The 22,086-nt window shown below is 55.0% G+C and overlaps 3 protein-coding genes across 8 annotated transcripts in view; all 3 read right to left on the bottom strand.

Moving 5' to 3' along the window:
* DOP1B (DOP1 leucine zipper like protein B) overlaps positions 1-1,493 on the bottom strand; it is a 60,203-nt gene extending 58,710 nt beyond the window's left edge. For 3 of the 6 annotated variants that reach the window (XM_059686417.1, XM_059686419.1, XM_059686418.1), the window contains exon 1: positions 1,308-1,491. The gene's annotated coding sequence lies outside the window, so the exon portion shown is untranslated. Of the gene's footprint in view, positions 1-1,307 lie in introns of all 6 variants that reach the window. The other 3 variants (XR_009451735.1, XR_009451736.1, XR_009451737.1) reach the window with 2 other exon arrangements.
* A 2,499-nt stretch (positions 1,494-3,992) lies between these two features.
* LOC132229860 (carbonyl reductase [NADPH] 3) lies at positions 3,993-10,037 on the bottom strand. Its single transcript, XM_059686416.1, has 3 exons — positions 9,648-10,037; positions 8,162-8,269; positions 3,993-4,613 (listed from the first exon to the last, which is right to left on the bottom strand). The coding sequence occupies exons 1-3, from the start codon at positions 9,934-9,936 to the stop codon at positions 4,177-4,179; spliced, it is 834 nt and encodes a 277-aa protein (XP_059542399.1). The 5' UTR covers positions 9,937-10,037; the 3' UTR covers positions 3,993-4,176.
* A 5,119-nt stretch (positions 10,038-15,156) lies between these two features.
* LOC132229859 (carbonyl reductase [NADPH] 1) lies at positions 15,157-20,762 on the bottom strand. The gene is made up of 3 exons (XM_059686415.1): positions 20,334-20,762; positions 19,718-19,825; positions 15,157-15,714 (listed from the first exon to the last, which is right to left on the bottom strand). Exons 1-3 carry the CDS (start codon positions 20,620-20,622, stop codon positions 15,278-15,280), a joined length of 834 nt encoding a protein of 277 aa, XP_059542398.1. The 5' UTR covers positions 20,623-20,762; the 3' UTR covers positions 15,157-15,277.
* Positions 20,763-22,086: the final 1,324 nt, after the last annotated feature.

The raw sequence follows: 22,086 nt of genomic DNA, 5'->3' as shown, positions 1-22,086 counted from the left end.
CCTCTCCCTTCCTCTCTAAAAATCAATAAAGACATATTTTAAAAAACAAATTCAAGTGACAAATCTACTGCCTGATCCAAAAGAAGTTCACTGTAAAGACGTTTACAGGAAGGCACATTTCCGAGTTAGATGAAAACTGAAAAAGGACAGCCACGCTCCCAAGAGCAGAACACTTATCAACAGATATGGACCTTCAGTCTATAGCGCAGAAACACCCATGGGCGACTGGTTCATTGGCTTAGGCAACTCTAGGGCACTTTTTTTTTTAAAATATATTTTTATTGATTTTTTACAGAGAGGAAGGGAGAGAGATAGAGAGTCAGAAATATCGATGAGAGAGAAACATCGATCAGCCGCCTCCTGCACATCCCCCACCGGGGATGTGCCCGCAACCCAGGTACATGCCCTTGACCGGAATCGAACCTGGGACCTTTCAGTCCGCAGGCCGACGCTCTATCCACTGAGCCAAACCGGTTTCGGCTAGGGCACTTTTTTATTTTTATTTTTAATGTCAGAGTGGTAATGAAATTGTGGAAAGCTTTAAGACACTCGTGGGAGCAGGCGGGGAGGGGGGAGGATGGGGGAGGGGTACCTCCATCTCCCTGCCAAACCATCCCACGAAGGTTTTCCTGCGTGTGCGGCAGCTGCCCCAGGTTCGGGGAGGCCCGCGGGCACAGCCTCCACGAGCAGCTGCACCGCGAGCGGGAAGGGGCCCGCACGCCAGCGAGCGCGGCAACCCTGCCAGGCGCAGGGCCAGGCGGGCAGAGCGCGCGGCGGCTCGGACCCTCCTCTGCGGACAGCCGGGGGCCGCGGTCCTCCCTCCACAGGGAAGCCCGCGCTCCGTAAAGGTCTCGGTCCCTGGAGCCTCCTCCCGGACCAGGACCGCACCGCAAGCAAAGGCACCGCTGCGCCGCCGCCAGCAGGCGGGGTGGGGCTGATGGCCGTGACCCCCTGACCTCCACCTGCCGACCCGAGGCCGCGCCGGCCCGGCCAGGGCGTGGCCGCACTTCCGGCACCGCGGGAGCCGCGGGACCAGGGAGCGGCGCTGCCCAGCCTCCCGGGCTGCCCCTCGGGGGTCGCGGGCCGGAGCTCACGCGTAGCCTCGTGGGAGCCGCCCCCGCACTGCAGCAGCGCGGGCCCGGGTCGCGCTGCGGAACCGCCTCCACTCCAGAGTCGCCCCCTCGGCAAAGCCTGGACCCTGCGCGCCGGGGATGGACGCCCGCGCCGCCTCGCCGCTCGCGGGGCCGCGGGAGACGCCCCGGCTTCACTGGTCCCACAGGGCGGCCGAGGGCGCAGGCCTGACTTACCACAGCGGCAGCGGCCTTTGTCGGGGACGCGTCCACGGACGGCGCGGAGGGGCCGGCCGGGCTGGGGCAGGAAGAGCGGACCACACCGGCGGCGCAGTCCGGAGCCCGGACCGCGGAGGAAGCGCCGTGCCCGAGCCAGTGCAGCTGCGGATCCAGGGAGAGGAGCGGGGCCGGGAGGCGGAACCTCCGCGCGCGGGGGCGGAGCAGGAGGCGGTCCTCTGTGCGTGGGGCGGGGCCAAGGGTTGGCTCCAGGGGGCGGGGCCAAGGGCTGGCTCTAGGGGGCGGGACAAGTAGGCGGGCCCTTGGCGCGGAGGGGCGTGGCCATGGGCGGTCCGCTGTGCGTGGGGTGGGGCCAATGGCTGACTCTAGGGGGCGGGGCCAAGGGCTGGCTCTAGAGCTGGACGGGTGGGCGGGCCCTCGGCGCGCAGAGGCGGGACTAGGGCTGCCCTGTGCGTGGGGCAGGACCGTGGGCGAGCGTATCCTGGACGCTTGGGGCGGGGGTGGAGTGGGGACGGATCAGGAGGCGGCACCCCGCCTGGCGGAGGGGCTGGGAGGCGGGTTCTCAGTGAGTGGGCGGGGCCCCCGCACAGCTTCCCCGCGGGCTGTGGGCGTCCATCGCTGGGGCCACTAGCTCGCGCCCTCGCTGTGAGACTGTCCCCTAAGACCTCACACAATGGGCAGGGTGGCTCCGCCTCTCACCCGGAGTTCCCCTGACCCACCCAGCAAAAGGGGACGTCGGTCACTGGATCAGCCGGCCTGAGGAGGGGTTTGGAGTTGCAGATAGAACCGTGGGATTTAAAAAGCTGGGACCCATGGCTCATCCCATCCTTCCCGTCACCCAAGCCCTCGGGAGGAGGTGGGCCGCAGGAGGCTCGGGCACTCTGGTTACGGTGCCTCCTCCCCACGCGCCGCACCTTTCCACCCTTGGCATCAGCGAAGTGAAGAAATTAATTCATGAAATGAGCTTCCTTCCGTGCACTCTGGCTCAGAAATGGGGCTTCTCGTCAACTCTAAAGAGCATTAATATTTACAGATAAACTGTAACCCCTTCCGGTCATTCTCACGAGCCTTTGGACCTAGCCCGTTCAGACCCGCCCAGCCTGGCCTGACAGCTGCAGGGCGAGAGGCACCTTGAAGGATGTGGTTCACCTGATTACCTGTTGCACCAGCTGGGAAGCAGTGCCAGCCAACCCAAGCAGTGCCACCTGTTGACAGAGGTGGTAATTTTGTAGAGGCCTCTACCCAGTTAACCCCTTAAGATCCCTTGGGAATTTTCAGATCTAGTCCAGGGCTCCTGAAGGCAAGGTAATCATGAAAGTGTTTTTTTGGGGGGGTTGGGGGGTGGGGGGGGTGGGACTGGGAGGACCATGAACACTATAAATTGTACAGAACCTTTTGAATAGATGTATGTTTCTAGAGAAAGGGTATATAGTTTGTCTCAGATTCCCAAAGGGATCTATCACCTCTCTCAAATCACCAAGAATCCTCCTATGTAATAAAAGGCTAATATGCAAATTGTCCCCTCAGGAGTTTCACCGACTGGGAGTTCGACTGCTCACTATGACGTGCGCTGACCACCAGAGGACAGCACAGAACAAAGGAAGGCCCCAATTGGCCCTGATCACCAGCCAGGCCTAGGGACCCTACCTGTGCACGAATTTCATGCACCGGGCATCTAGTCTATATACATAAAAGGCTAAGTGACCATCTGTCCGACTGGTAGCTATGACATGCACTGACCATCAGGGGGCAGATGCTCAACACAGGTGCTGCCATGATGCACACTGGCCATTTAAAAATAAATGGCACCATGGACCTGGCACTTACAAACCAACACTTGGCTTCCCCCAAGTGGGACACAGGCCCCGCCACCACCCCAGAGCAACACCCCACCAAATCACAGCCAATGCTGACAAGATCCTATGGCACAAATGAGGCGCTCTGCCCAGCCCAGCCCAGAAATGGTTGCTATGGGCACTGGGTAATGATGTCACATAGCAACGCCCAGCTTCCTCTCCCTAGTGCAGTGGTTCTCAACCTTGTCTGCACATTAGAATCACCTGGGAATCTTTTTAAAATCCTGATTTCTGGGCCTCATCCTCCGGAAATTCTGTTTCTTTGTTACTAATGTTGTGGCCCCACCCCATAACAAGCTACATCTACAACTTAAATATAAGAACCAATGAAAATGCAGTCAAATGAGCCTGGCCAGAGCGGCTCAGTGGTTGAGCATCAACCTATGAACCAGAAGGTTGAAGTTCGATTTCTGGTCAGGGCACATGCCAGGGCTGTGGGCTTGCCCCCCAGAGGGGGGTGTGTGGCGTGCAGGAGGCAGCCGATCCATGATCCTCTGTCATCACTGATGTTTCTATCTCTCCCTCTCCCTTCCTTTCTGAAGTCAATAAAATACGATTTTTATAAAATGTACTCAATGTAATAGAACAATGGGGTAGAAGGCAGAGGCAGAGGTGCAGAGCTAAGGAAACAGGCTCCACAGTCAACAGCCCAGGAGCAGCAGCGGGCAGCTGGGAAACCCCCATCGTCTGAGACCTCCTAGACCAGCAGCTCTCGAAGTGCCCCAGCAGCCCCTGGGAACTTCTGAGAAGCGCCCATCCTTGGGCCCCAGCTCTGGGCAATGACGTACATGCCCTCCAGCTGGTTCTGGCATTTGACAACCACAGGACTAGGTTCTTCCTCGCAGGCTCGAGTGTGGGTGTAACAAAGTCACTCGGCTTGATTTCAGAACTAGACATCTTCCCACGGGGAGATCGCAATCCACAGAGGACAGAAACACACCAGACTCCAGCACGGGATCCCTTCACCGCCCCTCATTTATTAAGCAGTATGCACCACAGAAGGCCTTCACCATTCACCAGTTCTGGACCACTTTGTCCCGGACTAGCTGGCCCTGCGGCTCAGTGGCATCCGGAGGCAGGAGGGCCAAGTAGACCGGGGTCTCTGCCCCCTCCTCCACAGTCCTGGAGCCGAAATCCCCAGCCATGTCTGTCTTCACCCACCCGGGGCAGCAGGCATTGAGCAGAATCCTGTCGGCGTTCCTCTTCTCATCCAAACGCCGGGCCAGGATTCTGGATAAGACCGTGACCCCCAGCTTAGACACCCCGTAGGCCCAGTTGGGCCAGCCCTCACTCTCATGCACTTCATTTTTCGCATCCTCCACAAACTTCTTCATGAGGTCCACCAGGTCCTCCTCTCTGAGGGCCTCGCAGCGAAACAGCTCCTGCAGGGGCTGGCTGCACTGCTCCAGGGCTCGGGAGCCCAGCAGGCTGCTGATGTTCACCACTCTGCCTGCAACGACAGCGAAAACAGAAGCAGGTCACACAGACGGCCGCTGGTTGGCTCTGCCACGAGGGACTGTGACTGAATCCTGGTGCAGGTTTAATTGCTGATGGATGAAAAGACACGACTCTAGCCCAGCCCGTGTGGGCCAGTGGTTGGGCATCGACCTATGAACTAGGATATCCTGGTTTGATTCCCCCTCGGGACATGCCTGGGTTTTGGGCTGGAGCCCCAGTGTAGGGTGTGCAGGAGGCAGCCGATTGATGATTCTCTTTCATCATTGATGTTTCTATCTCTCTCTCCCTCTCCCTTCCTCTCTGAAATATATATAATTTAAAAAACATATTATATATATGGAAATGGAAGATAGAAAAGAAAATCAAGTTATGGGAGCTACCCTATGCCTCTGATGAAAATACAAAATCTGCCCTAACCGGTTTGGCTCAGTGGATAGAGCGTCGGCCTGCAGACTGAAGGGTCCCAGGTTCGATTCCGGTCAGGGGCATGAACCTTGGTTGTGGGCACATCCCCAGTGGGAGATGTGCAGGAGGCAGCTGATCGATGTTTCTCTCTCATCGATGTTTCTAACTCTCTATCCCTCTAGCTTCCTCTCTGTAAAAAAATCAATAAAATATATTTAAAAAAAGAAAATACAAAACCCGAGGAAGAAGTGTCCTCTTTTAATCCTCCCCGAGGATATGTTTGTGGGTTTTGGGGGGAGAGAAAGAAAGAGAGAAACAATCAATGTGAGAGAGAAACATCAATTGGTTGCCTCCTGCTCGAGCCCCAACCAAGGTTGGAAGCCGAGATCCTCCAGTGCACGGGATGCTGCTCCAAGCCACTGAGCCACACCAGCCAGGGCAAAGGTGTCCTCTTTGATCTAAGGACACACTCTGGGAGAGGCCAAGGGGTGACAGTCTCAAAAGCCAGATGGGTGCAATCAGCCCGGAGAAGTGCTGCAGCCATGCCTCCCCAGCCCCCTCCGCTGAGGTCCAGGTGGCCTCACTGGTCCAGAAACACTCTTCTTGAAAGAGTGGGCAAGTTGCTCCCCCTACTGGCTGGACACTTGCTTAACCTATTTACTCAGAATCTCAAACAAATAAGCCAGCGGAATAACTCTTTAAAGTGATAGAAACTGGCTGGAGAGGCTCAGTGACTGAGCATCTACCTATGAACCAGGAGGTCCTGGTTTGACTCCCTGTCAGGGCACATGCCCAGGTTGCAGGCTCCATCCTTGGTCGGGGGGGTGGGGGGGTGTGCAGGAGGCAACCAATCAATGATCCTCTCTCATCATTAATGTTTCTCTCCCTCCCTTCCTCTCTGAAATCAATAAAAATATATTTTTTTAAAAATTAAAGTGATATATAAACCTAAAGAAAGAGGGGCTTTTAAGTCAGGGAGCTAGCAATTCCCTACAGATCAAGAAGCACTGATACTCAGCATTTTGCCCTCCAGCGACTCACCCGTCCTGGGTTGATCCCTGAGCCCCACCCTCCCTCCCGCCTTCTTTTCTCTTTCAAAGGGCTTGGTTTGCGATCACTTGGCAGCTGCAATCCTTACTTCACGAGAACTAATGATCCTGATTTGATTGAGGGGTGTAGTCAGGAAACCTGGGTTCTGTTTCCAGCCCTCTCACCGCCTGGCTGTTCACTTCTCTGGGCCTCAGTTTCCTTCTCTGAAAGTGCAGGTGTAGGAAGTAAGGTTTCTCCAGCACCTTGCAGCTTTCAAATTCTATGATTCTAAGATCCACAGGGAATAGACATCCTGGTACTTGGTGAGAGACACCCTTGCAGTGAAATGCTACGCAGCAGTAAGAAAGGATAGGAAAGCTCTGTCCTGGTCTGGAAAGAGCCCCAGATAGAGTGAACGAAGGAAACAGGGTGGCAAGCAGTAAGCTTAACGTCTCCCTTTGTGTAAAAAAGGGAGCAAAAAAATGCATTTAGATTTGCTTAGATATGAATGGAAAACGCCACCCACGTGGCCCTGGGCACTCACCAGCTCCATGAACCAGGACCCAGGGCTTCCTTCCGCCGTACCTGCCAGTACCTGCAGCGCTACCTGCGGATTTCCCAGGACCCCACCCCGCGAAGAAGCCAATAAAGAGAATTACCTGTGGGGGCTGGAGACGGGGGTTGGGCAAGCTGGGGTGGGAGCGGATGGCAATACAGGTGCAACTCTCTCAGGCAACTTTTTAGATTTTAAGGTTTTGCACTAGAGATCATCGTTATTCAAAATGTTAAACTTTTAAAAGAACATTTCTTTTATATATATATATATATATATATATATATATATATATATATATATATATATACATATATATATATATATATTTTATTGATTTTTCACAGAGAGGAAGGGAGAGAGATAGAAAGTTAGAAACATCGATGAGAGAGAAACATCGATCAGCTGCCTCCTGCACATCTCCCACTGGGGATGTGCCCGCAACCCAGGTACATGCCCTTGACCGGAATCAAACCTGGGACCTTTCAGTCCGCAGGCTGACGCTCTATCCACTGAGCCAAACCGGTTTCGGCTAAAAGAACATTTCTAATGAGAATCACAGTGTTGCTTTTTCTTAGACTCACAGTTGACTTATTGGGAAACAAACTCCTCAGGGAAGCAAGCCTTCCCCGGCGACCCCCGCCCCCCCCCCCCCCGCCCCGTTCCTCCTCCCCCCTCCAGCAGGGTTGTAATAGAAACTTGTGATTCTTTGCTAATGACAGTCTCCCCCACTGGACTCAGTGCTCCGAGGGCACGACTGTCCTGGCCCATGATGCACACATCACCAGAGTAATGACCGGGTTACGGGAGGCACTCAACACATATTTGTGCAAGAAACAATTAAAGTTATTTTTTGAATGCTTTGGAGTGTGGGCAAGATATTTCCTAGTAAAGAAATGTACTTGTGGGTGTTCTGAATCAGCGAGACCAAGCTTGGTGCAAGAAGAAAGGAATACAGGGAAAGTCATACAGTGCTAGGTCGGACACCATCCCCAACCCCAGGGGAGCTGGGTGTGGCCCCTTCACCTTGGGGAGCTGGAGGAGGACTCCCCGAGGTTGCAAAAAGGCAAGAGGACTTTTAAGACTCGCAACACCTATTGTTCTAGGATTGAGCTCATGCCCTGTGAGCATCAAGAGCGTCACCATGTGGCATACATCCCTTTTAAAGCTAAAGCTGAAATGTGTGGGTGAGGACCAGATACAGCACTACAAAAAAATGATGCCTGGCCCCAGCCGGCTTGGCTCAGTGGATAGAGCGTCGGCCTGCAGACTGAAGGGTCCTGGGTTCAATTCCTGGTCAGGGCGCATGCACGGGTTGTGGGCTTGGTCCCTGGTGAGGGGTGTGCAGCCCATCAATGACTCTCTCATCATTGATGTTTCTATCTCTCTCCCCCCTCCCTTCCTCTCTGAAATTAATATATATGTATATAAAATGCCATTTTCCATGTTTCCCCCTCAGAGAACAGCACCCTGGGTGGCCCCTTTGGGAAGCAGAGGCCCTGGCTCACTCCGTGCTGAGGGATGCAACGTGACAATCCACACGCTGGACTCACCATGAGGCTTTATGATCGGCAGCAATTCGTTGCAGACGTTTCTCGTGGCAAAAAAGTTTGTCTTCAGAGTTACCTCAGCTTGAATGTCAAAGGGCGTCGGATCATCAACTTTGGAAAAGAGAAGGAAACAAAGACGGAGTCAGGCAAAGTGGACCTGATCTCTAATTAAAGGGGGGAAAGCTCACTTTACAGTTTTTAAACCACGAGGTCAGTGGTTCCCAAACTTCACCGGAACCTGAATCACCTGCAGGGCCAGTTAGAACACAGCTCTCTGGGCCCCGCCCGAGAGTTGGATGGAGAAGGCCTGGGGTGGGGCGCCAGCATTTGCACTTCCAACGAGTTCCCAGGGGACGCTGCGGCGGCTGGGCTGCGGGCGAGCCTGGCTTTGACCTTTGCTTCTCGGACTTGACCTGGTGAGTCTGTTAAGGTGCGGGTTCTGATTCAGCAGGTGTGGGGCAAAGCCTTGAGCGCTGCGATGGCAGCGGGCGCCCAGGGTCGCAGGTGCTGAGTCCGCCCACACATCGGGGGCAAGGCTGGCAGCGCAGGCCAGTGTCCCCCCCACCTGCAGTTCAGGGACGGGCACTTATCCACCAGTCCCTCAGCCACTGGGGAGGGGGTGTCAGCCACCCACCTGCCTGGGCTCCCAGAAAGCCCGCACACTGAGTGGCAGGTGCGAGTGCACAGCAATGGGGAGCACCCACCGCCAAGGGGATGAGATTCGCGCTGCACAATAGCTCGCTTGACTCGGTTCTGCCTCTAGGTTTCTCTTCTCCACTGGGTTGCGAGTGAGGCTGGCCTGTTATTTCTTTCTCCCCGCAGCACTAGCTCAATGCCTTCCTTAATCGAGCCATAGGGTCAGTCGTCGCTTTAATCCCCTACCCCGAAAAGTATCAAAGATGCTACTCAAAACCACCTTTGTGCGTCCGGTAACCACCACAAGTTCCCCGGGGGAGGGAACAGGCTCGCTTCCTTTAAGCCCGAGCCTATCAAAGCTCTCCATTAAACAAAGTCTCCAGTCCACCGCGGTGCCGGGGCTCGTCGGGTCTCAGAGACTCATTTCCTGTCCGGAGCAGATGGCTCCTGGCGTCTGTGAATGCGCCCTTTCAAGAAAGCGAAAGCCCCAAGCGAGCGGGGAGACCCTACGCAGAGAAAACGTTTCTTGCCTTAGACAGAAAGCTGATGAGCTAAGCAGGGCGTGGCCCCCTCCCAGGAGGCAGTTTACTTGCAAACAGGGGCGGCTGACAGTTCGGCGAGGGCCCTGGGATGCGCACAGGCGCGCACAGGCCTGCGGGCGGGCGGGGCGCGCGGTGACAGCACCCGGCCCACTTGGCGCTGAGCGAACCGCTCCCGCAACGCCGGGAAGCGAGAGCCCTCCACGGGGGCGCACGCTGCCTTTCCCGATCGCTCAGGCGGGCGGCGGGGGGAGCGCCTGCGGCTCCCCGTCCCCCACCTCGGGGCACCCAGGCCCTCCCTCTCCCGCACCTACACTTGAAGGCGATGCCCGCGTTGTTGACCAGCACGTTGAGCCCCCCGTACTCCTTGCGCAGGAAGTCGCGCAGGGCGCGGATGCTCTGCAGGTCGTCGATGTCCAGCTGGTGGAAGCGCGGGCTCAGGCCCTCGGCCTGCAGCTTCTGCACGGCCGCCCGGCCCCGCGCCTCGTCCCGCGCCGTGAGCACCACGTCCCCCGAGAACTGGCGGCACAGGTCCCGCGTGATGGCGAAGCCGATGCCCTTGTTGGCTCCGGTCACGAGCGCCACGCGGCTGCAGGACGACATGGCCGGGTGCGGGGCGCGCGGGGTACGTGCACGGAGAGCGGATCGGACTAGAGGCCCACCTCGGAGACCCGGCCGCAGTCAGGACTGAGTTCGGGGATTCCGTGCTGCGACTTTGAGGAGCGAGGCCCGGCCTCGGTCCCTCCCTCCAAGGAGGGGCCTGCTGTTCCCGAAGCTTGCGGAACGCCCCGTTCCCGGCCCGCCCCCTCCCCGCGCGGCGTCCCGGCCAAGCCGTGGTCAGCCCGTGGGGCGGCTGTCGTTCTCCCAACGCAAAACCGGACCGTGATGGGTGGGTAGGGTCTAGGGGCGCATGGCAGTCGGATAGAAGAAACTCTTTTAGGAGAACCCCACAGGGAGAGAGAGAAGTGCTGACTGATTTTCTTGGGTCTGCGCCCATCATCCCCTGTAAAAGGAGGATGTTTGCTTTTTCCTTAATATGCAATGAAATTTTAGACTCGCAACTGCTTCTGAGGCCGTTGCTTGCTTAAGAGAAACTCCAAAGAGAATGAGGGCAGAGCGGTCCTATGAGTGGAAGCACAGGTGTGCGCAGGTACACGCCGGTGTGATTCCCAGTGCGCCCCGGCGGGAGGGATGTGTATGAAGCTCTGGCCGTGTGCCAAGCCTTTTACTGGGATGTGTTCACCCCCCGCGGCTGCGAAGTGTCTGCATTTTAGGTTTGCCCAAGGTGACATACATAATTTTTTCTCCCAGTGAAACCTGTGTACCCACAAAGCTCAACTGAAAGGGAATCCCAAAGGTGTGCCAAGGTGTGGACGGGCGATTAGAACTCCCCACCCACCTTCTTTAGTGTAATCTGAGTGTTTGATCCCAGGGCGTTTCTCGGCGATTTGTGGGCTTATGGAGAGTTTCGCCATCTCATCGTGACTCGGCTTTTCTCTAGCAGAGCCGGCTGAGCTGCCTGCGCTTCTGACTCCACCGTCTCCATCAAGTAACAGGTGAGGTCAGGAAGGTGTGCACCTGCTATGTGCGGTCCCTTACTGTGGCTCAACCAATATATCCCCCTCCCCACCACTCACCTGCAGATTATTCGGAACTCTATTAAAGATATAGGGCTTGCCGAAACCGGTTTGGCTCAGTGGATGGAGCGTCGGCCTGCGGACTGAAGGGTCCCGGGTTCGATTCCGGTCAAGGGCATGTACCTGGGTTGCAGGCACATCCCCAGTGGGAGATGTGCAGGAGGCAGCTGATCAATGTTTCTCCCTCATCGATGTTTCTAACTCTCTATCTCTCTCCCTTCCTCTCTGTGAAAAATCCATAAAATATATTAAAAAAAAAAAAAAGATATAGGGCTAGCCAGCCGGTGTGACTCGGTGGTTGAGCAGGGACCTATGAACCAGGAAGTCACGGTTCGATTCCCAGTCAGGGCACATGTCAAGGTTGCGGGCTTGAGCCCCAGTGTGGGGTGTGCAGGAGGCAGCAGATCAATTATTTTTTTCTCATCATTGATGTTGCTATCTCTCTCTCCCTCTCTTTCCTCTCTGAAATCAATAATAATAGATATAGGGCTATTCAGATGTTTTTTGTGGACGCTTAATTCGTGTTTTCAAAAAAATTAATACATTTCATCTAAGTTGTTGCCCTTGGTATCCACTGGCTTCCTTTGTTTTTCTGTAAATGAACAGTTCTGCACCCATAGGCTTCGTTAGTCACTTGGCATGGATATTTCGCCGTCGCTGGCCCCTAAGGGAGCATCGCGGTGTCTTTGTTGGTGTGAGCCACTCTGTGTAGCTCAATGCTTGTCCTCAAAGCATCCCCACATTTAGCCCATTTTTTTTAAAGTCATTTTTAATTTTTCTTCCTTTTTTAAAAAAATAAATTTTTATTGATTTTTTTACAGAGAGAAAGGGAGAGGTATAGAGAGTTAGAAACATAAATGAGAAACATTGATCAGCTGCCTCCTGCACACTCCCTACTGGGGATGTGCCCGCAACCAGGGTACATGCCCTTGACCGGAATCAAACCTGGGACCCTTCAGTCTGCAGGCCGACACTCTATCCACTGAGCCAAACCAGTCAGGGTGCATTTTTAATTTTTCTTTTTTTTTTATACATTTTATTGATTTTTTACAGAGAGGAAGAGAGAGAGGGATAGAGAGTTAGAAACATTGATGAGAGATGTGAGAGACAAACATCGATCAGCTGCCTCCTGCACACCCCCTACTGGGGATGTGCCCGCAACCAAGGTACATGCCCTTGACCGGAATCAAACCTGGGACCCTTCAGTCCACAGGCCGACACTCTATCCACTGAGCCAAACTGGTTAGGGCGCATTTTTAATTTTTCAATGATAGTTGACATGCCATATTATATTAGTTTCAGGTGCATAGGCCCCAGTGATTAGACATTATACAACTTACTGATCATTCCAAGTAATCTCATACCCATCAGACACCACACCTAGTTATTACACTAGAGGCCCAATGCATGAAATTAGTGCACTCGGGAGGGGGGGGGGGTCCCTCAGCCCAGCCTGTGCCCTCTCACAGTCCAGGAGCCCTCGGGGGATGTCCAATTGCTGGCTTAGGCCCACTCTCTACCACCGCTGCTGCCCAGCTTCTGGCTGAGCAGTGCTTCCCCTGTGGGAGTGCACTGACCACCAGGGGGCAGTTCCTGCATTGAGCGTCTGTCCCTTGGTGGTCAGTGTGCGTCATAGTGACTGGTCATTCCGCCCTTTGGTCAATTTGCATATTAGCCTTTTATTATACAGGACTAGAGGCCCAGTGCACAAAAATTTGTGCACTCGGGGGGTGGGGGGGGTCCCTCAGCCCAGTCTGTGCCCTCTAGCAGTCTGGGACCCCTCGGGAGATAACGACCTGCTGGCTTAGGCCCGCTCCCGGGTGGCAGAGGGCAGGCCCAATCCCTAGGTGCAGCCCCTGGTCAGGCTCAGAGCAGGGCCGATTGGGGAGTTGGGGTGCCGCCCCCTGTCATGCACAGAGCAGGGCGGATCGGGAGGTTGCGATGCCACCCTCAGTCATGCTCAGAGTAGGGCCGATTGGGGGGTTGGGGCACTGCCCCCTGTCACACTCAAGGCAGGGTCGATGGGGAGGTTGCGGCACCACCCCCTGTCACGCACAGAGCAGGGCCAATCAGGGGGTTGGGGCACTGCCCCCTGTCACTCACAGAGCAGGGCCCATCAGGGGGGTTGGGGCTCTGTATCCTGTCACGCACAGAGCAGGGCCCATCAGGGGGTTGGGGCGCCGCCACTCTCACACTCAGGGCAGGGCCGATGGGGAGGTTATGGCTCTACTCCGTCACACACAGAGCAGGGCCCATGGGGGGTGGGGTTTGGGGCGCCGCACCCTGTCACACACAGAGCAGGGCCAATCAGGGGGTTGGGGCACCACACCCTGTCACACACAGAGCTGCAGGGTGATCAGGGGGTTGGGGAGCTCCCCACTATCAGGCACAGAGCAGGGCTGATCAGGGGGTTGGGGCACCTTCCCCCATCAGGAACAGAGCAGGGCCGATAGGGAGGTTGTGGCCCCGCCCCCTGTCACACACAGAGCTGCAGGGCGATCAGGGGGTTTGGGCGCTGCCCCGTCATGCTGATCCCGGTGCCGGGAGGCATATTACCCTTTTACTATATAGGGTAGAGGCCTGGTGCACAGGTGGGTGCCAGCTGGTTTGCCCTGAAGGGTGTCCTGGATCAGGGTGGGGGTCCCCACTGGGGTGCCTGGCCAGCCTGGGTGAGGGGATGATGGCTGTTTGCAGCTGGTCACACACCCTTCAGGGTGGGGGCCCCCACTGGGGTGCCTGGCCAGTCTGGATGAGGGGCTGAGGGCTGTTTTCAGGTTGGCGGGTGACTGAAGCTCCCAACCGCTCCTTTTTTTCTTTTTCTTTTTTTTTATTCTGGGCCAGCTTTAGCTTTGAGGCTTGGCTCCAGCTCTTAGGCCTCTGCTGCTGAAAGCAGGTTTCTAGCCTTTGTTTACAATGTTGCAATCCTGCTGGCTGAAGCCCGGCAGACTAAAGCAGGTTTCTGGGGTTTTGTTTAGCTTCTATATTTGTTACATAGTTGCTTAGAGTTGCAGCTCAGAGGCCTGCAGCAGCAGGCAGGGAACATTGGTTTCCTCCGCCACAGAAGCAAGCAAGCCTCATGTTAGTTTCAAGCTGCCTGGCTGCTGGCTGCCATGTTGGCTGGCAGTTAATTTGCATATCGCCCTGATTAGCCAATGGGAAGGGTAGCGGTCGTACGCCAATTACCATGTTTCTCTTTTATTAGATAGGATTATTGGCTATCTTCTGGGCGTAGGGAATATAGTCAATGCATTGAGAGGTCACCCATGCACCAAGAGGTCACCAATTCCTTCTAAATCCCTTCACCTTTTTCACCCATCCCCTCAACCTCCCTCTCATTAGGCAACCATCAAAATGTTTAGCCCATGTTTTTGCCCTGTGTTTTACAAGGAAGTCCCCAAAAAGCTTTGAACAGGCCAGAATCCAGGATAAGGAGGCAAAGCAAGTGAGAGAGCCAATCCAAAGAAAAAGAATATATTTAGGAGCCATGCAGTTAGGAAGGGCAGTGTTAAACATCTGATAACCTAACACGACGGACTGTTACTTACAGGTAGACTTTTGGTTGAGTGCAGGTGATATTATGGGCTTTGAGTCAGATGGATAAAGTGGGATTCACTATTTACCCGTCTAGGATGTGAACGGCAGGGCCCTGGTTGGTGTTTTGGCACTGCCCATGTGGTTGTCAGGAACTGGTGTAGGTTTTAGGTGGGGAGGGGACACCTATATTCTGGAACCACTAGGTTTCGAGGGAGCTGTGTCCTGAAGGAAACCAGAAGCCCAGTGTGTTTATTGCCTTTTTGCGGCGAAAATGACATATCGTTGGAATGTCAAAGTAATTTTCTTTTTTTCTGGACCCTTCAAAGCACAGGCACCGCTCTGCAGAGGTCACAAACCCCCTCATTGTTAGCGAGCCAATTGTTGACTGTTAGCTATCCTGCACCCACCTACGTTAGAGAAGTGCGTGTCTATCATCTTACTTTTTATCCAATCCCAGAGGTTTCCCCAACTCCCTAATCTATCACCAGGGATTCTGTGTAACCCTCTTAGGTCTCCTCTTTTGGTTCTAATGTATAAAATCAGGTAAAAAACTGCCCTTCTCTGGAGCATTATCCCAATCCCTTGAGATTCTGTTTCCCAGCATTTGTCGACAGTTTGGCTCAAATAAACTCACAAAAATTCTTCAAAGGTGTGAATGATTCTCACGTGAACAATACATATATTTGGATAGAAATGTGACAGTGTGCATGTCCTTTTGGTCAGTTCAGGACAGATAACACAATGGGGTCCACGGAGGGGGCTGTGAGGGGAGCTCACCATGGCTCCACCTTTTTCTCCATAACAAACTGTCCGTGAGGCCCCTCAGCATCTGAGGGCAAAAGGGCCAGGAACACAGGGGTCTCTGCTCCCTCTTCTGGGCTCTTGGTGGCTTTAGGGCCGGCCATGTCGGTTCTCACCCACCCTGGGCAGCAGGCATTCAGGAGGATCTTGTCCCCTCTCCTGTGCGCACTCAGGTTCCTGGCGTGGATCCTGGACAGGACGGTGACGCCGATTTTTGTGACGCCGTACGCAGTGTTGGGCCAGCCTTCCTTCTGGTGCACCCCGTTTCGAGTATCTTCCACAAACTTGTTCATGAGCCCCACCAGCTCCTCCTCGCTGATGGTGTCGCTTCTGAACTTCTGCTGCAGCTCCGGGCTGCAGTTTTTCAGAGCTCTGAGACTCACCATGCTGGACACATTCACCACTCTGCCTGAAATACAAAGGAGGTGGTTATGTAGAAAGGCAGGCATGAGCATACGGGTGCCAAATCTGCCCGGATTCTGGACCAGGAATTTCCATCTGAGAAATTTCCAGTGTGCCATGAGCACTGATGAAGACTGCCTGTATGATGAAGGACGGAGACAGCCTAGAGGCCGGTCAGACCCAGCAAGTCTCAGAGGGTATCAGGGAAACGTTTAAATGTGGAGGGCGGTGCCCAGAAGTCCCACGAGAATGTGAAGATGGTTTTTGCCGGAACACGTTCAGGGAACACAGGAGGTGCTCACTGCATTCAGTAGATACTCTCTTGCCCCAAGACGATCTCCGGGAACTCGTGAGGCTCTTACGGGCACTTGTGCAGGGCTCCATGAACAGGTGTCTACTGACCAACAAAAAGCAGTTCTAAGGTGAACAGACAACACCCGGTTTGGAAGGCTGCTGCTCTGATCACGGGAGATAAAAACAAATTAGTTTGCCCTAGCCCAGTGGTCGGCCAACTGCGGCTCGCGAGCCACATGCGGCTCTTTGGCCCCTAGAGTGTGGCTCTTCCACAAAATACCGACTTCTGCGCATGGGCCACAAAGTTTCAATCTCACTGTACATGCGCATCCGCACGTGGTATTTTGTGGAAGAGCCACACTCTAGGGGCCAAAGAGCCGCATGTGGCTCGCGAGCCGCAGTTGGCCGACCACTGCCCTTAGCCGATTTGGCTCCGTGGATAGAGCATCGGCTTGTAGACTGAAGGGTCCTGGGTTTGATTCCAGTCAAGGGCATGGTCAAGGGCAGTGCCGTACCTTGGTTGTAGGCTCCTCCCTGGCCAAGGCCATGGTCGGGGTGCGTGCAGGAAGCAACCAATCAATGTCTCTCTCTCAATTTGACATTTCTCTCTTTCCCTCTCTATTCCAATCTCTCTAAAAATCAATGGAAAAAATATCTTCAGTGATGATAGAAAAACAAACAACCCCCCCTCCCCACACACACAAATGAGTTCAGTGGGCTAATTACCAGGCCAGTGTTACAAGCTGTCCAAAACCCAGATGGGGAGAAAACGAGCCTGTCTTCTCCCGTGTGGTTCTCCCCGTGTGGGTTTTGGGCAGCGGGGAGCAGTGGTGGAGCGGAGGTGGGCAGCTGCAGTGACGCAGAGGTGGGATCATTGTGGACATGTGACTCCTGCACCCTCTGAGCCACAACATGCCGAGGACCATTCTACCTGCCAGCGAGGGAGCAGAGACTGCAGAGGGTTATGGGAGAGGCTGCACGAGGGGAAGGCCCTGCCTGAAGCTGGCAGGTCGGGTTGCAGGCCGTGGCCGGAGATGAGCAGTCTCTACTGGACCAGAAGATACGGCACCAATCTGGACTGACAAGCTTTACCTGCAGACCAAGCAACACAGGTGGAGACAGCCCGGCGGCTCTGGGCCTGTGTGACCCTACCCGCCACGACCAGCAGTGGGCTGGAGGGAGGCATGTGTTAGACTAGCGTCCAGCAGGCTGTCGGGAGCGGCACATGGCTGAACTGCACGTCCCTCTGGAAAGTGAAAAAGTTGGGGTAAAACTCAAGATAACTGGGGAGAAGGAATGGTGGCAAAGGGCAAAGGAAGGAATAAAATGGGTCCAACAAAGAGGAGTCCAACGAGACACTGGTGCCTCCAGACACGATCTCATCTCTTGGCTCCATGGTACGGGGCGCTGGAAAGGGTGAAGCCAGGTGTTGCCAAGACCACCCCGCTTTGGGGACTGACAGCTGGAAGGGGAGCTGGCACAGCTGGGCAGCATGGCTCTGGGCGGCAGGTTCCCATGACACGGTGATGCACTGAACCGACCGTCAGTGACTGAGTGGGACACGGGGAATGTGCCAGCGCCCTTGATTCTTACTCGTCAGGTCCATGTACAACTGCACTGTGATATGGTGTAACGTTGGCCTGGTTGGCAATGTTCAATGACCATGTGTGAGTTACATGACGACACTGCTATCAGTAACCACATGTATTGGGAGACTGAGTCAGTCTCCTCAGGATGGAACACAGATGGGAAGGGATAGCCTGAGGAGGAGCTGGGTTTAGTGAGCCACCAGCGAATTTCTGTACTGCGAAACTCAGCAAACACGGAAGCGTGACACGCCGGCGGCTCTAATACCACGGCGGCCTACGTAGGCAAACCACCATCTAAGCCTGTAAATGCCTCAAGTGTGGCGGGCCGGCACGGCCATGGCATACTCCGCCCCTTGTGTGCGGCGCCAGCTCAGCCAGGTTCGGTGAGCCCGAGTGGGGGAGGTGAAGGATTGAAAAAAGACAGACAAGAGAAGGAAGCTGGGTCTCGGTGGGACGCTGCCCTCTCGGATGGAGAGAGTCAGTGCCACGGACGACAAGCTGAGTCTTTATTTTATAGCCAGATTCCACGAGGCAAAGGGCGTGGTTAAGATGTTTACAACATTCTCCTGGGTTTCGAGCCCACTCAATTACATGCACCTGAACTCTATCAAGCCTACATCACTCAGACACGTGGGGTCACGTGTTCAGACGATAGGTTCAAGCTCACAACTACAGCTGTTGGCTATAACTGTGCTGGAAGGGCTCTGCCCTCCAAGCTGGGACTTGCACGTGGCCATGAGAGAACTGTGCCCTCTCATTAGTCCGAGGCTTGAATCTGTCCAAAGCAGGTCTTTGAGCCTCTCTCCACACTCAAGGTTACAAAACCGAAACCTAAGGACCACCGATCAAAAACAGACAGCTAGGCTTACAGCTATAGCCAATCAATAATTTCCTTATTTTGCTTCTGCCTTTTCTCTGTGATGGTCTCTTCCCAATACCTGTGGATAGAGCATTCCTAAGCACTTCCGGTTTGCTGTTTCCCAATTCAAATAGATTTTTTTTCTCAAAGAAACTCTTAATTTCTTGAAATGCCTCGGTTTATCTCTTAAGAAAACGAAATAGTTCTGCAAAAATAGTTGTATGCTGGGTAGCAAATGGCAAAGGTTTGGCCCTTTGCCCAGAGCTGCTGGGATAATCTTTAAACCCTGGACTGTCCTGCCTGATAAGACTGTCCTTGTTTACTTGGGGGCCTAGGGTCAGGCTACACAATGGATGTTAACAATATGGTTATGGTCAGGCTACCTGGTATCAAACGGATCCCTGGGGGAGGTGATGGAGAGGAAGGTCAGCCAAGCGAAGAGCGGGCCATGTCCGTGAGGCCAGCCCTCAGCAGACACACCTGAAACAAGGTGGCTGAGCTTCCCTGGACGGCAGTGCTCCGTGTTCCTCTCACACACACAGCTGCTGTCCGCAGGACTCTATGCAACAGGACAGCTGGAAGCTCCCTGCCCAGCTTCCCTGGCCCCTGAGAGCTCCCCCACGGTCGATCTGCAGCACTCTCCCTTTCCTCTGCTGCTGAGCACTGCTGTTCTGAGTATAATGGCATCCTTGAGTTCTGAGTCCTCGCAGGGATTCTTGAACCTGAGGGTGGTCTGGGGGAACTCCTGAACTTGTGAAAACCAAGTGATGTTTATCTCAGATATGCACGGTTGGCTTAGCATCCCGGAACCAACAGGTGCAACGCACTGTATCAGTAGAGTACAAAGAAAGGCCCCTGTGATCCGATGCAGAAGAGTTCAGGGGCCTAATGGATTGGAGGTAGGAAAGGTCACTCAGGAAGGGAGAGGGAGGAGGAAGGAGGGAGGAGGGAGGATCTGGCCTGGGATCCTCAGGGGACTCCAATGGTTGTGAGGGGCACGAGCAATGACTGGCCTCTCTGAGGAGACTTCTGAACAAAGAGCTGAAGGATAAGCAAGAGCCGGTTGTGCAGAGACCAGGGGGACAGACAGCAAAGATAGCCCAGTCCTGAGGCTGAGGGCACCTGGCCGGGTGAGACACCAGGGGGCAGGAGCAGGAGCAGGGAGCAGGGGGCAGGGCAGCTGAGCAGGGAGGGGCCTGGAGATGACACCAGGGGAGGGCAGGACTGGGTGCTGCCACATACAAGGCAGCCAGGGCTCCTAGACTCACCTTGGGGTTTCATGAGAGGCAGCAGCTCCGTGCAGACGTCTCGGGTACCAAAAAAGTTTGTTTTCATCGTCACTTCTGCTTGAATGTGAAACGGTGTGGGATCATTCACTTTCAGGAGAGAAGGGCAGTATAGTTAATAAATAGTAGCCATGTGATACCATTCCATAGAATGACATAAAATGTGAATTTTGTGTAGAATTGGTGCCCATGCAATGACCATTTCCTTGTTCCCTGATGTTCTATGGTGTCTGAGATGGTGCCATTCCCGGAGGCTGGTGAAGGTGGACAGTGGAATCTCTGAACCTGTTTGTGCAAGGTTCTTGTTTATTTAGAAATCCATTCAACATTCACTTAAATGCCCTTAAGCCTAAACCGGAAGAAACTGAAAACATGCATCTGAGCCAAGAACACAAAGGTCCTTAGGCCAGAAAGCGCTCCAGCTTCTCTTGCACTTTGATCTTGCTGCACCCCTGCCCGCAGCCTCTCCTACTTCCCTCGGGAGCCATCCTGCACCCCTACGTGCGAGGAGCCCCATTGTACCGATACTCCGACATGCCAGCCACCCTGGCTGCAGGTGCTGGGTGACCGCCCCTCCTGGGACCACCCAGCCTTTTACCCTTGAAGGCGATGCCCGCGTTGTTGACCAGCACGTCCAGGCCCCCGTACTCCTTGCGCAGGAAGTCGCGCAGGGCGCGGATGCTCTGCAGGTCGTCGATGTCCAGCTGGTGGAAGCGCGGGCTCAGGCCCTCGGCCTGCAGCTGCTGCACGGCCGCCCGGCCCCGCGCCGTGTCCCGCGCCGTGAGCACCACGTCCCCCGAGAACTGGCGGCACAGGTCCCGCGTGATGGCGAAGCCGATGCCCTTGTTGCCCCCGGTCACGAGCGCCACGCGGCTGCAGGATGTCATGGCCGGGCAGGAGGCTCGAGAAGCACTTGCGTGGAGAGCGGAGCGGACTGTGGACGGCCAACGGCTGCGACCAGGGCTCCCGAGAGGCTCCGAGAGTCTGCGAGGGCGACTGCAGGGACACCGTGCGCACCCGCTGGAGTCGCTAGTCCTGTGGCCCAGCGCGCAGGCGCAAGCCCCGCCCCTGGGGGCGTGGCTACGGCCCCGCCCGGCCCCGCCCGGCCCCGCGGGGCTGCGAATGCGAACCGGGGCCACCTGGCAGGTTTACAGATGGGCGGGCCCAAGGCGAAGGCTGTCCGTCAGCAGAGGATCATTTTGATTGGTCATCTGACTGCCTTTAAACTGAGCCCTTAGCGTTGGTTCTCCATGGCTTTTCCTTGGTGTTTTAAAAAATACAGCCCCCAAAACAAGTCTTTGGGACTGGAATTGTGCAATAAGCTGAGAGAACGCGACAAGGACTCACGTGAGTGTTGATTTGTCCCCGAAGTGTGTGAAGGCAAAGCCCCGGGCTCATCCCTGGCCGGTCTTCACCTCGCAGTGGCCCCCACTCCTTGCACAGGAATCCAGCGGTTCTCAACCTGTGGGTGGCGAACCCTTTGGCGGTCGAACGACCCTTTCACAGGGGTCGCCTAAGACCATCCTGCATATCAGATATTTACATGACGATTCATAACAGTAGCAACATGACAGTTATGAAGTAGCAACGAGAATAATTTTATGGTTGGGTTACAACATGAGGAACTGTATTTAAATATATATTTTATTGATATTTTACAGAGAGGAAAGGAGAGGGATAGAGAGTTAGAAACATCAATCAGAGAGAAACATCGATCAGCTGCCTCCTGCACACCTCCTAATGGGGATGTGCCCACAACCAAGGTACATGCCCTTGACTGGAATCCAACCTGGGACCTTTCAGTCCACAGGCTGATGCTCTATCCACTGAGCCAAACCGGTTAGGGCAAGGAACTGTATTTAAAGGGCCAGAAAGTTGAAAACCACTGATAGACGCTCTAAAGGTCATGGATGTCCAGATGGTGGGAGCGGGGCCCTGTGCTTCAGCCTGTGCAGTTGCTACACAGCTGTCCAACCCCACACCGAGTCCCCAGAACCGCGACCCCAGAACCGCCTGCACAGGTCCGGTGTGGTGGCGAAGCAGGTGCCCTTACTGGCCAGTCTCCAGGGCCACAGGTGTTAAGACACCATGGCTGGCAGGGGTCCTGGGGGCACTTGAACAGAGAGCAGACAGCGCTGTGGGTCACAGGGGCTCCGGGGTGTGGTCGCGCTCTGCGGTGTCCCAGACAATCTGAGAAGCAGCACAAACTGAGTTCTGTGCTTCAGGGCTGTGACTTCTACCCTCCGTCCCTCCCTCCCTCCACGGGGGGGCTGAATGTTCCAGGTTTACTAAGTTCCCCTACCGGGACTGGCCCTTCCTGTGATGTAAGTTTGGCCCAAGCAGGACACGCA

This window comes from Myotis daubentonii, chromosome 3 (assembly GCF_963259705.1).
Source record: "Myotis daubentonii chromosome 3, mMyoDau2.1, whole genome shotgun sequence".
NCBI lineage: Eukaryota > Metazoa > Chordata > Mammalia > Chiroptera > Vespertilionidae > Myotis > Myotis daubentonii.
Note: the sequence above shows the minus strand (reverse complement) of the source record. Positions and strands in the feature narration are given on the sequence as shown.

Excerpts from the sequence above, each read along its gene's own strand:
- LOC132229860 (XM_059686416.1), bottom strand. The coding sequence starts at position 9,936 with ATGTCGTCCTGCAGCCGCGTGGCGCTCGTGACCGGAGCCAACAAGGGC. Across the intron at positions 8,270-9,647 it reads CGCGGGCATCGCCTTCAAGT|TTGATGATCCGACGCCCTTT; the intron begins GTAGGTGCGGGA and ends TCTTTTCCAAAG. Across the intron at positions 4,614-8,161 it reads GCCGATCATAAAGCCTCATG|GCAGAGTGGTGAACATCAGC; the intron begins GTGAGTCCAGCG and ends CTGTCGTTGCAG.
- LOC132229859 (XM_059686415.1), bottom strand. The coding sequence starts at position 20,622 with ATGACATCCTGCAGCCGCGTGGCGCTCGTGACCGGGGGCAACAAGGGC. Across the intron at positions 19,826-20,333 it reads CGCGGGCATCGCCTTCAAGG|TGAATGATCCCACACCGTTT; the intron begins GTAAAAGGCTGG and ends CTCTCCTGAAAG. Across the intron at positions 15,715-19,717 it reads GCCTCTCATGAAACCCCAAG|GCAGAGTGGTGAATGTGTCC; the intron begins GTGAGTCTAGGA and ends TTTGTATTTCAG.